Source organism: Rattus norvegicus, chromosome 1 (assembly GCF_021556685.1).
Source record: "Rattus norvegicus strain SHRSP/BbbUtx chromosome 1, alternate assembly SHRSP_T2T, whole genome shotgun sequence".
In the NCBI taxonomy this organism is placed as follows: Eukaryota; Metazoa; Chordata; class Mammalia; order Rodentia; family Muridae; genus Rattus; species Rattus norvegicus.
In genome coordinates this window covers 219951487-219964602 of record NC_141534.1, presented here as the reverse complement: position 1 = coordinate 219964602, position 13116 = coordinate 219951487, and the positions used below count along the sequence as shown (strand labels likewise).

The 13116-nt window shown below is 52.2% G+C and overlaps 1 protein-coding gene across 15 annotated transcripts in view; it reads right to left on the bottom strand.

Annotated features, from left to right (window-relative positions):
* Positions 1 to 668: 668 nt before the first annotated feature.
* The window catches only part of Syt7 (synaptotagmin 7), a 62476-nt gene continuing 50028 nt past the window's right edge, over positions 669 to 13116 (bottom strand). For all 15 annotated transcript variants that reach the window (NM_001398614.1, NM_001398618.1, NM_001398616.1 and 12 more), the window contains 4 exon segments: positions 669 to 5600; positions 9045 to 9244; positions 9763 to 9877; positions 10322 to 10491. In NM_001398614.1, the coding sequence (NP_001385543.1) occupies positions 5496 to 5600; positions 9045 to 9244; positions 9763 to 9877; positions 10322 to 10491 (590 nt within the window). In that variant the 3' untranslated portion in view covers positions 669 to 5495.

Below are 13116 nucleotides of genomic sequence, written 5' to 3'. Positions count from 1 at the left end.
TTAGCCCCACCACCCTATAAGTTCCTGAGTAGGCCCCTGAAGAGAAGGAAGAGATGTGAGACACTTGTAACCACAGCCTCATCTGTGGTCCCCCCGCCACCCACTGGGGCAGTCAGATGTGGGACACATGGTGAGTGGGACATGAAAGCTCTAGGAGATAGGTGTGTGGCTGGCAGGGGCAGGGGCCAAGGGAGCTGGGAGAAAAAGCCAAGGGAACATGAGTGGTGGGAAGAGGGGTGGTAGGACAAGAAACAGGTTGAGGAGAGAGTTCTGGGACCTGCCTATTGGCCTATTTGTGGTCTCCTAACCCAGCGCTCAGTTCCCACTCTGGAAGAGCTACTCCACCCTTGGCTGGCTGGCAAGTTGGCAAGTGAGACGGATGAGAATCATAGCCCGTCTCCTCCCCTCTGACTCTCAACTCTCTAGACTGATTCCCAAGCCTCCAGACCAGCCGACCTTTTGATTGGCAGGCAAGGCATCCGAGTCTGGGACGTTAGCAGGGTCCTTTCCTAGCTTTATAATTGCCCACCGCAAGGGTTTGATAAAGGGGGAAGCGGGGTGGTTGGGAACGGGACACCCTCCCCAGAAACCCCTCCCCTCCTTTCATGCAGCCACACCAGCTTTCTTATGTCTCCCAAAGCCTCCTTAAGACATCAGGGCACTGCGAGTCTGAAGATGGACATTTATTAACACAGCCAGGCGTGCCACACAGAACGTCTATTCAGACAGGGAACCCTGCCCAAGGGCTCACAATCTAAGAGACACCACACTCGCATTCATGTGCATCCACAGACACATAGACACACACAGGACCCAGACATGGGAAGTGGATGACTTCATGAGAAACAGATGGGGGCAGCTCAGGATGGGGGCATGAAGCATGTTCAGATTATCCCTCAGCTGTCTTTCTCAGAGAAGGAGAGGAGAGCCCAGAATCCAGAAAGGTCAGAGAGACCTTTAGAAGTAGTGCATCTGGGAGGGACTTGCAAGAGAGAGAGTGGTCTCAGGCACATGAAGGGATGTGTGAGTAGCTCAGAGCAGGCAGAGGGACTGAGCCTCAGAAGTCCAGGGTAGAGGTCCTGTGCCAGTGGCCAGGGTCTGGCACCTCTGCTGTGCTGAACCAACTTTGCTAAAACTGTTTCTTGGGTTTATTTTCCCAAAGAAAAGCTAAACCATATCCAGCGTGACCCTGAAGCTACTTACCTGACCCAGGACTCCCTCGAACTTCTGGAAGAGAAGCCAACTGAAACTGTTCTGCCCCCTGTCAGATGCTTGTGCACAGTAGGGCAAGAGCTGTACCTCTGAGCTATACCCTAGCCTGCGTACACCTTTAAAAAGGGATTTTAACCCACATTGTAGGACGTTAAAGGGGCAGAAGAGGAGAGGGTAGGCAGCTTCAGAATGGGGGTACTTAGTACAGGTTGAGGAGGCAGCTGCTGGCCCCCAGATGTGGGGGACAGAGGGTATGTGACCCTCTTCACTTCAGAGTGGGGCAGGGCCCATGGAATTATGGGGTTCCCTTAGTGCCTATCTGAAGCAGATATAGTTGGCCTTCTGCAGTACCCTGAGAACTGGCAGGCCAGCTGCCCTGGACCAAGCAGGGAGTGGCTGGGAAATTATTGCTTCTTTGTGAGTCGAGGACACTGAGAGCACAGCGAAAGACATGGCTTGCCAGACCCACAGACAGGAGGGCACTGGAGTCTCTCAGGTCCTCGGCCTGGAACTGGCCAATGGGGCTCTTTAGATGGGAGAGATTTTTTTTTCCAACCATAGAAAATCAGCCTAGACAATAGGTTGGAGAAAGGCCATGGGTCCAGCAGGCTGACCTAGAGCTCAGCCTGTTCTTTCTTTCCCCTGCCAAGTCCTAGAAGGAGACATTGGCCCCAAGTCATAGCAGCTGAGCAGAGGTGATGGTAAGATGGTGGCTGGGGTCCCATCTTTGCTTTTTCAACCGACCTGGGAGTGTAATAAGGGTTCCCTGGCAAGAGAGAGAGTGTGTGCCCAACTAAGTGGATTCCAAGGGAGGTCTTGGAGATCTTAGGGAGTTCCCACTACTTCTAAGATGACTTTAGGTCTGACCTGGGACATGCAATGCTCTCTGCTTTGGGGCAGCTGGTGAATGTAGTGGGGATTAGTCTAGATCTGAGAGTGAGCTCAGGCAGGCCCCAGTCACTGATGAAAAATCAGAGGTGACAAGCTGAGTGGAGAACCCCAAGACCCCCCATTCCCTCCAATCCCAGCTGTTGCTTCCCTTGGAAGAAGAGAGAGAGGGCTGGGACCCTCAGAGGAAACAGCCAAGGCCCTACTTTTTCACGATCCTTTATTAATCAGAACAGGCCTTGCCACAAAAAGCAGGGCCCATTCCCACAAAAATATGATTTTGCAAAGAGGAAAATTTTGCTGGCTTAGAGGGTGCATATGGTGGAAAAATCGTATGGTTCTTTTTCCCTTTTGTCTTCAGTTCTCTTTGCTGTATTTTTTTCTTTTTTTTTTTTTGTGATAGTGGATTTTTGTTTTATTTTTTATAAAACACTTGCGCTCAAGGACTCAAACACAATACAAACAGCGCCACCAGTTCCCACCCCTGGGGGTTCCAGCTGAGCTGGGAGTCCCCTTGGCTTTTTTTTTTTTTTTCTTTTGTGGCTGTTTTCCTTTGTCCCTTCCCTGGCCTCTGGTGCTGGAGGGCAGGTGGAGGGGTGTGCTGGGGCAGGTGGAATTGTATAGCAGTTACACAGAGAAGATGGTCACAGGAAAGGCTACCTAAACAACATAACAACTAGTCTAGGGTGCCCACAAGATGTCAGATGATGCTCTTAAAGGGGGTTGGGACACAGTGAAGAGACAGATTGGCTCTGGCGGTCCCTAGAGGCTCTGTGGGGTAGGGTGGACGGGCAGGTGGCCTTGCTTTCAGGCGTCAGCAACAACTTTGCTCTGGGTAGCACCTTCAGAGCCCCTCCTGCCTTGATCCCCTTGGTCAGGTGATGGTGGCCTCACAACCTCCCCCATGAGGTAGGTGAAGTATTATTACCATCATTTTACAGATGGAGAAACTGAGGCCCAGGGAGTGTGGGTGACTTGCCCAACATCCTAGGACATTAGTGGCAGAGCCCTGGTGCTCTCCTCACCCTCAAGTCTTCCCCCCCTCCCCCGTTTCCATGTTCCTCCAGTTGCCCTCCCTTAACCATCGTAGGCCCAGACTCCATCATCCAGCTGCGACTTGTGCAACCCCACTCTGCTCTCAGCCCACAGTTTGAAGCCTCTTGCTGGCACCCCCCCCCACTCCACCTACACGTGGGGGCTGAAGAATCCCAGGTTGGGTCACTACTATTCCTAGTAGCTTGAGGGGAGGACAGCTCTGTAGGGGATGCTCTCTGAGCTGACTGGCTAGGAGGTGCATGAGCGAGCCCTGCATAAATCTGATGCCAGCCTTACACCTACTGGTGCAAGTTGCCCGGGTCCCTCAGATGGCTCTGTGGAAGTACTCAGGAGACCGAGGCAGATGGAGGGAAGGATGGCAGCAACTTCTCTCCAAACTCCCAGACTTCCTACATCACCCTCTTCTATTTCCACACAGCCTCTGCAGGGGGTTGGGAGGAGCCCTTGCCAGGGGCTACACCCAGCTGGGCAGGGGAGTTGGGGGAGATCCTACCTAAAGCGAAAGCTGCAGTCTACAAACATTTAGATTTACAAGTAATGTGGGTAACTATTTGTTTCACAATGGAATTATTCACTCTACAAATGATTCACCTACTACTTAAGAGACTCCTCCTGGGGACAGGGTGTAAAATCTGATAAGAACATTTTCATATGAACAAAAGGAGATCTCACCCCAGCCAGAAAGTTGAGCGGTAAGGGGAAGCCCGCTGAAGGAATTTAAAAATGCCCAAATGCCTCTGCTCCCACTGTGCTCTAGACATGCAGATCCAGTCCAGACCCCTTCCATCCTTGGGGTGCCAAGTTGCCAGCCAGGGTAGAACCGTAACTGTGGTCCCCAACTGCCACCATAGATGTAGTGCTCTGGTGCCACCTGGTGGTCGAATCTGGGAATGTTGGGCTCAAGTCACTGAATTGGTTTTGAGACTCTTTGCCCAGTTGGGTCTTTTTTTCAATACAGCACAGAGGTGACGGGACTTAAGAGGGATCATTCTGGAGTCTGCTGTTTCCAAGGGGAAGCCAGTTCTAGTCTCAGCAGAGGCTGGGAGAAGAAACGGCAGCTTCTTTGGGTATAGCAACCTCAGACTCCTGGAATGTCCCCTGTTTCCTTTGCTTACACGGTGGGTGGGAGGGGCAAAAAGAGCTACTACTCTGGGATTGGGGTGGGGTATGTGTCAAGACAGCCTGGAGAAGCCCAGGGGTTGATCAGATTATGTAAAGAAAAGGCAGAGGTGTCGGGGTAAGGGGTGGGGGTCAGGGGCTGTATCCAAGCCAGAGAGTGTGGAGCAGACGCCAATTTGGCTGCAATATGAGATCTGGGAGGGTGGGGTCCCCAGGTGAGGGGTAGGGATGCCTGAGAAGGATGGGAGTGGTGCCCTGTTGGAAGGCCATGCACACGGTGAGTAGGTGCCTACAAAGTGTGAGCCCAGGCCCAAGGAATGACACTGCAGTGGGGAGTTCTACCGGGGAGCTGTGGGGGTGGGGGCTACAGAGACAGGCAAAGTGGGCGCCAGGAGGCAGCTGAAACAGCCACCTGCCCTGGTCCCCACTTCTCAGCTGTCCATACCCTTCTTCTCCTACCTTCCCTGTGGCCTTGACCTCTGCCTGACCCAGCCCCACTTCCTCCTCAAGAAACTCTGCTATTCTCCATAGCCAATCAGCACTGCTGGCTGGCCCCAGGGGGACAGGGAGGGAGCACCCCCTTTCACACATGTGCGCATGAGCTTCCAGGTGCACATGTGTACACGCATGTGGGCACACACACACACACACACACACACACACACACACAGTAGACACAACACAAATACACAGGGCCACGCCTCCAGGAATCTGGAGCACAGGCTATATACTACCCTCAGTGTCCAGGGCCCAGTCGGCACCTGAAGCTGGGGATGGGCCTGATGACCAGGCCGAGGCCAAACGCCTCGGCCTTCCTCTTCTGGGCCCCAAAAAGGGGGGCTAGGGAAGGGGTGGCTTCTCTCCACTCCAGGCACTGCCTTAAAGAAAACGGGGGCTACGCCCACCTGGCGGGCCTCTGGAGGGATCTGCCCATCTGGCTCTTGAGCTGTCCCCCACGTCTTTAGTATCAGCAAATCAGGAAAGAAAGAGGCAAAGCAGGGAAATGGCTCCCAGAGCTCCCACTCCCGAGCTGGACTCACGGAGGTGGGGCTGGTACTTCCTAGAAATGGGGCCCAGTAGAGTTCTGGTACCCTTCCCTGGCTGAGCGCTCGGGGTTCTCCCCTCACCCATGGCAGGGGGCCGGGCTGGGCATTGTGCATAAAGTGGTAGGGCGTGATGGGGAGCCAGGCCTTGGCCCTCGGGGCCTCCCTCGGCCCCTCTCAGGCTTTCAGCTGGTGCCACTGGGCCACAGGCTGCCGGGGACGAGCGATCATGTCTTTCCAGTGCTTCACCTCGCCTGGTCCGCTCTTCCAGGACAGGTAGATCTGGGGAGGAAGAGAAGATGCATTATGGCAGGCTCCGAGACTTGGGCCCTGTCCCGTGGAACAGCCTGGCCCACAGAGGCTGCCTTTTTCCTTTCCCAGCCTGACCTAGTTCCCTGCCTGTGCCATCCCTCAAGGGCCTGGGCATGCCTGGCCCTTCGACATTGAACTGCAGCCCATTTTACTGTGAAGGTCAGGACACGGGCGCTTGGCTGGGGCAGCCTTCCCTGCCCTAGGAAGGGACACCATTGTTATTGTCTCTCCCATCTCCTGGCATTTCCTGTCCCCATCCTACCCCCAGACTTTGTACTTTGAGGTCAGTGTACACTTACAAACCTGGCAGGTAAGCAAACTACATGATTAGTCCCAGGTTTCCGATGGGGAAACTAAGGCACACACAAGAGTTAAAAGTCTTACCTTCAGCCATAGTTTAAAAGTTCAAATGGGGTAAGGAAGGTCTTGGTGGTTCTAGACTACCAATCCAGCCCAGGCTCTCATAGGGGCTCCACAACATTACAGGGCTGCCCCAGAAACTCCCAAAGTAGTCTCAGCTGAGCCTGGCCTAGCCAATGCTGAATGCTCAAGACCAGGGCCATTGGAAGAAAAGCAGACAGTGTTGCGGGACCCTGGCCAGGGCACCTTAAAGCCATCAAGATGACAATTTAAAGGGCAAGAAACTGTCACAGGTCAAAGAGCCAGGGGACCTTGACTACAGAGTACAATGTGCTAGCTAATACTGGATCCTGGAGCAGGCCTGGGGCATTAGTGGGAGAACTGGCCAAATGCAAATGAAGTCTGGCGGATTCACAGCAAGGCTCCAGGTCAGTTCCTTAAGCTGTGACAGATATACCGCCAGGACACTGGGCCAGAGGGACATAGATATGCCATATCATACTTCCTACTTTTCTGTACATTTAAAATTATCAGGTGTAGTATCTCGTACCTAAAATTCACACACTGAGACAGAAGGATTGCTATGAGTATGAGGCTACCCTGGGGGTACATAATGAGTTTGACCACTATGTACAGGCCAGACTGGGCTACAATGTGAGACCCTGTCAGAACAAACAAACGATAAAACACCAGGACAAAATGAGCAAATACTATTCAGGGGTGGAATATCTCTCAGCCTCAGGCTCCTCTGTGCAACCGACTGATAACAAGAGACAGCTGGAGACTGCACAAGTCTGCTGCCCTCTCCTGACTAAGTTCTCAGTCAGTTCCCTCTAAGGCTCACTGAGTACTCCACCCCACTGTCCCACCATTACCACCACCACAGGTCTCAGCCAAGTGCTCCTCTGTGACTACCTGCATTTGCAACATCAGCCCAGAATGTTCCACAGCCCATAACAAGGCCAGATTCCCAGCCTCTGGGAGTTGAGCTGGGCCTGTGACGCAGAAAGGTTGCAAGATCATCCCTAGGCTTCTTTAACTACCCAGACCAAAGCAAGAACAAAACCATTTTGACTTGGTTTGGCCCACAGAGGGCTGGTCTGGTAAAGGAAGCTAAAGGTTCTCTCCCAAGTAACACCTACTTCTATAAAGCAGAGCTTTAGTAGAGGCTAGAAGGGCCTCTGGGAGGCTCAGTGGGCCCTGCTCACAGCATGTACACTACTCTATACCTGTGCCCACAAGTTGGCTGAATGATACTCCTGGGGTCAGCTTTCTTCCACAAGGCTAGCTGCTTTTCTCTTCCCAACAAGGCATTCTCTGAGGAATGCCTCCAGATTGGCCCCTTCTCTGTAGATGCCAGTTCATCCTTCTCTAAACACACCATTGCTGGGGTTTGAATAAGAAGGACACTATAAGCTCATTATATTTAAATGCTTGGTCCTCCACTGGTGGAACTGTTTGGGAAGGATTAGGAAGTGTGGCCTTGTTGAAGGAGGTTTGTCACTGGGGCTGGGCTTTGAGGTTTTAGAAGCCCATGCTATTAGCTCTCACTGCCAACTCAGATGTGAACGCTTAGTTACTGCACCAGCACTATGCCTGCCTGCCTGCTGCCATGTTCCTCGTCATGATGGTCCTGGACTCACCCTTTGAAATTGTAAGCAAGTCCCCAATTAGATGCCTAAATTATTATTTTATTAAATTAAAGTGTGAGTTGTCTTGGTCATGGTGCTTTTTCACCATGCAGGGGAAAAGTATCTAAGACAGTCATATACCAAGGGAACCTGTGTTTCCACACCCTCACTTCCTCTCCCTGATCACTGGCTCTCTGCACTATTCCTGGTCAAATTTCTATGACTTGGTCAGGGTTCATGAGTGCCCAGCACATGTGAAGCCCCATATTCAATCCCCTGCACTGCATAAAGCAGGTACCATGGCACTTGCCTATAACCAATCACAGTGTTTGGAAGAGAGAGGCAGCAGGATCAGAAACCCAAGACCATACTCAGCTACGTAAGGAATCTGAGGCCAGCCTATGCCTGTGGTGCATGCCTTTAATCCCAGCAGTAGGGAGATGGAGGCAATTGGATCTTTCGAGTTCAAGGCCAGCCTGGTCTACAGAGCCAGTCCCAGGACAGCTACGACACACAGGGAAACTGTCTCAAAACAAAACAAAGACTATATGGAAGTCAAACTGCTGATACTGAACAAATGACTACACCATAGGAAGAAACATTTCAAACCTAGCTTTTGTTACAATAGAAGCTACATGTATACTTCAAGGGCCAGGCCGAGCATCTCTCTCACTATCCTTATCAAATGCTCCCACTACACTGTGTGGCTGGCACTTCCTGACTCTCATTTTAAGCAGAGGAAATGATGCTCTTCTCTTCCCAACAGAGAGGTGACAGCTTTTTAAGGGAAGTATACCTTAGTGTCAGTAGATAAGTGGGCTCCATTCTAAAAGCCACAAACAACAAAACCGGAACCCAGGCAGCTGGACTTTTGCATCTGTACTGAGTCCCAACATAGCGTTAGAAACACAGGGACGTGCTTTTCGAAGTAGAAAAGTGGAGAGATTATGTCATAGAATTGTGTTGTCAAGAAACTCAAGTCATGGCTGGCTTCTTGCCTAACGTGCAAGAAGAGGTCGCCTTCATTCGGAATCCCCTCCCTTCTGTCTCAGGTGGGTCTGACCTTGCCCTGGGACCTTCTGCACGGTTGGCATTAGCTTCATTTACAGATAACACAGAAGCTCAGAAAGGCTGAGTAACTTATTCTGGACCACCCAGCCAGCTTTGTGCAGATCAGCTAGGAGCTGAAGTAATTAAGGTCTTTGGTTTCTGGCAGGGGCTCTGCCACAGCCCCACTTAGCTATAAGCAGGGCTGAACCAGTCCGAGAACTCAGAAAACCTTTAGGGAATTCAAGGTTCCTTCTTTCCCTGTCTGGCTGGGTCTTTCCTGATGTCTGGGCCATGGTCCATGCTTATCCTTGGCCCCCGCTGCCTCCTAAGGATAAACCCTTCCGGTCTGGCTATGCACCCAGCCCAGCCCTACCTTGCCAATGACGTCATTGCGGCTGAGCTTGTCTTTGTCCATGACAGTGATGATGATGGTGGTCTCCCTCAGCTTCTCCGTGGGTATGTCAAAGGCGAAAGACTCATTGAAGATGGGATTCAGGTTCCTCTTCTTTGTCACCGTCTTCTTTTTCTCTACCCGCTTGTCTTTATACATCAGCCACACCTTCACATAGGGGTCTGGGAGGTGGTGGTAGACAGAAGGGTCAGAGGGACAGACGTGTGTGTGTGTGTTGGGGGGACTCAAGGGTCCTCATGCCCTCTCAGGTGCAAAACCTAAGTGGGACCTGGCATGTTTTTGAAGTAGGTGACGAGGCCATGCCAGGGCAAGAACAAGAGGGACTGGGGATAATTGTCATATGGTAGAACCTAAAATGACCCTAGACATTGCCTCAGCATTCTTATGCTAGTACGGGTCTTCCCAAGTCCACACACAAGCAGCACCTGAGCTAGGACTAGGGTCTCCCCACCACAATGTCACCTTTCTTCCTGACTCAGGGAAGTCTGGGCTGCCAAGATGACACTGACCCAGGATATGTCCAAGGAGCTCTACTATCTCTAGTCAGAGGACTAACAGGCAGGGGTTAGGGTTAGGGCCCCTATATGTCTATTTCCCATATCTGAAGTGACCCTTGTGTCATGTGAAGCTCCCCCCTACCCCGTGGGCCTGCCCATCCTGCCGTGATAAGCCTCAGCACCTGATGTGCCCCCGATGTCCATGGCTTTGAGGTTGCGAGCTTTGATGATGTTCACGATGATGGAGTTGGCAGAGGGGTTGTAGCAGAGAGACAAGAGCAGCTCCCCTCGGCTCCCCTGTAGGGCAACAAGAGGGGTGAGGCTGGGCCACAGGGAGGGGCTCTCCTTGATCTCCCTCAGGGAGGTCAGGTGTGGGAACTAGAAGGGAGGGCGTGGTCAGGGATCCAAGCTGTCCACGGGTCCCATGTGCCCTGACCTGGGTGATAGCAGCCCCTCTGTTTGTCAGCACTGCATGCCTTCTCCTCTCTTCTGGAGAACCTTTGCTTATTCAGGGCTCCCAGTTCCCTGAACAGAGCCCTGGGCTCATTGTACAACTCAGGTGATTCGCCCCAAGTTCTAAACCCCAGGGTTCCAGCCATAGGGGGGGCAGCCAGCTCTCTGGGGGCCGCCCACCAGTGCTCCACTCTGAGCCCTGCTGACATCCTGGGGCTGAGGGTGGGTGAGGAACCTCTGCCAGCCCTGACCACATTGCTTCAGTTCAAAGACTACAGGGGGACTTACACTCCCATCGCTGCATGGCTTCAGATCCTTCCAGAAGGTCTGCATCTGGGTCAGGTCCACCTTGTTGAGAGGGATGGACACCTCCCCAATGGGGTCATTGCGGCTGAAACGGTCATAATCCAGGACCTGGAGGTAGAGGATCCTCTGTACCACTTTCTCATAGGGAAACCCTGGGGCAGACAAACAAGGTAAGAAAGAAGTTAAAATGGAGAAAAGGGAGAGAGAGAGAGTGGAAGGGAGGAGAGGGTGGAGGGGGAAGCAAAGAATGGGGGTGGGGAAGGAAGGCCCTGTGAGTGGGGTGGCCTTGTCACCTCTGCTACCAGCCTACACCAGGGGGCCACAGCTGACTGCAGTAGCACTTTCTGAAGTGCCAGAAAGAACTCTGTGTCATGTGACCCAGCAGATGGGGAAACCGAGGCTCCGATGGTTTACATGACAGTCCCAGGACCAACAGCAGGACAAAGACCATTAGTGTGTTCATGGCGTGTGTGTTCAGGTCTGGACAGTGGCCCCCTTGCTCCCTTGACCAAGTCTGGACAAGAGGCTCTGCCTGAGGCTGTAAGGCTATCACCTAATGAACCCTGGGAAGAGAGGGGACAGGGAAACTAGAAATGTGCCTGTGAGAGTGAACCAGAGTTCTGGGACTCTGCTTTCTCCTTCACTTCCTCCCAAGGCTGAGGATCAGCCTGCCTATCAGCTCTTTCTAAACAGAGCCCATGTTGGATACCCAAACCACCAGCACCTCCTGCCTGTCAGCCATGAGAATGTCCAAAACCACCCTTCCCGCTCCCGAGCTTCCTCCCGTGGCCCATTCTCAACACTGTGGCCAGATTGATTTTTTTAAAAAATAGCCAGCATGCCACAGCCTGCTTCTTTTAACATCCAGAGTACTCAGAAGGAAAGCCAGTCCTTCCAAACTGTGGCCCCGCTGTCTTCCTTCTGTGGGCAGGTACCTAGTCCTCCCTCAGTGCCCAGGCTCCATCTTCTCCTGATCCCTTGAAGTCCTGGCTCTGCCCTCATCAGGACCTCACCTGTGAACCCCACCAGACCTGCTCCAGCCAGTTTTCAACTTTGACATCTAGTTCTTTCCTGGCATCACAGAAGGGGTGGGCTGCCCTGTAGCACACTCTATCGCTGGGCCTTCTTGACTTTAGGGCAAGCCCAAACAGATCTATCCAATCCTTTCTTCCATTATCCTCTGGCTTGCCTACCGGGGCAGGGCAGTCACTTAACATTTTAAAATTACATTCATGTGTGCGAATGTGTGCATGCATGAATGTATGTATGTGTGTGCACATTCATGTGCCAGTGTGAATGTGGAAGTCAGAGGACACCTTGGGTTGGTTCTCTCTTCCCACCATGTGTATCCTGGGCACCAAGCAAAAGTCATTGGGCTTGGCATCATGTTAGGTAGCTCATAACTTCTGACCTCCACTGGTCCCTCACACAAAAGGCTCTTCCTTAAGTAGATGCACACAAATGCACATAAAATATTTTCTTAGAAAAGGTCAACCGTTGAAGACGCCCAGTGTTAGCCTCTGCCTTACACATGCATGCATGCACATGTGCACATGCTCCTGAACACACCCATGCCCTGGCACATGTGCACACAGAGAGGATAAATAATTGAATGAAATAATTGAATGGATGAATAAATGCCAGTGGGCTGGCCCGATGGTTCGACCAGAATGGAAGAGAAAGGGAGGAGAAATGGCTCTGACTTCTGGGAGGCAAGGGTGATCTGGAGTGGGCACAGGTGACCTGGGGTGGGCATAGGCCAGCCTGGACGCGTTGTGAGATACTGAGGTGTGAGCAGGAAGAAGGGAACACCTAAGGGAGCCCCACCAGCTGGAGTGATGGAGATGAAGGGGTGGGAAGAACACTAGTGGGCACTTCACCAAAGACACAGAAACCACAGGAGCCTCTGATGGACGTGGACGTGGGAGAGGATCCCTCTGATTCATTCAGGGTCTGTCTCCCTTTCTACCTACTAAGGAAGATATGTCTTGCTCATCTTGAAGGCCCCATGGGACCTTGCCCAGGTGACCTTTGGCATCTGCCCAGGTGACATGCATGGAAACAAGTGTCCTGGGGATATTAGTGGCTCCAAGAGGTTCCTGTGTCTAAATCAGTTTTTCCAGGGCCACACGAAACAGTCTCCTATATGCCAAAAACTCATCTACCAGAACCCACCTTGAATGGCTGGTTTTTGAGGGCTTTTTCTCTGCACACTAAGAGGAGTTTATACAGGGTTCCTGCGGACCATGGCTTAATATCAGTACAGCTTTGCCCTCCATGAGACAGGACTGACTCCATCTTCTCTGAACTCCCAGGATCCAGCTAAAAGTTGGCAGTAAGCGAATGTTTGTGTGAGAGAGTTGAGGATTGGGGCTCTGCCCATAAGCCTCACCCATGTGCTGGCCATTCAGATGCCAAGCCTCTGGTTACCTGTGCCATCTTTAAAACAGTGCCCATGTTGACCTGAGGAAGCATAGGCCTAGAAACACAGAGGCTTTTACCTCATTGTCAAGGCACAGAATACACAGGTGCTGATGGGCCTGGATGCCAGTTGGGGAAGCAGCCCTGGGATAAGCAGTGTGTTCGGTTCTAGAAGACCAGGGCACCTTAAAGCAACCGTAATCCACAGGGACTGATTTTCCTCGGCTGAACCAGGTTATGGGGAGACTTAAGGCTTCCCACTGTAGCACCCTGCCTGGCATAGGAGCTGTCCCCTCCTTATTGCAGACCCCGTGTTCTCAGACATGAGGGATAAGATTGGCTTTGGGAACGGGCAC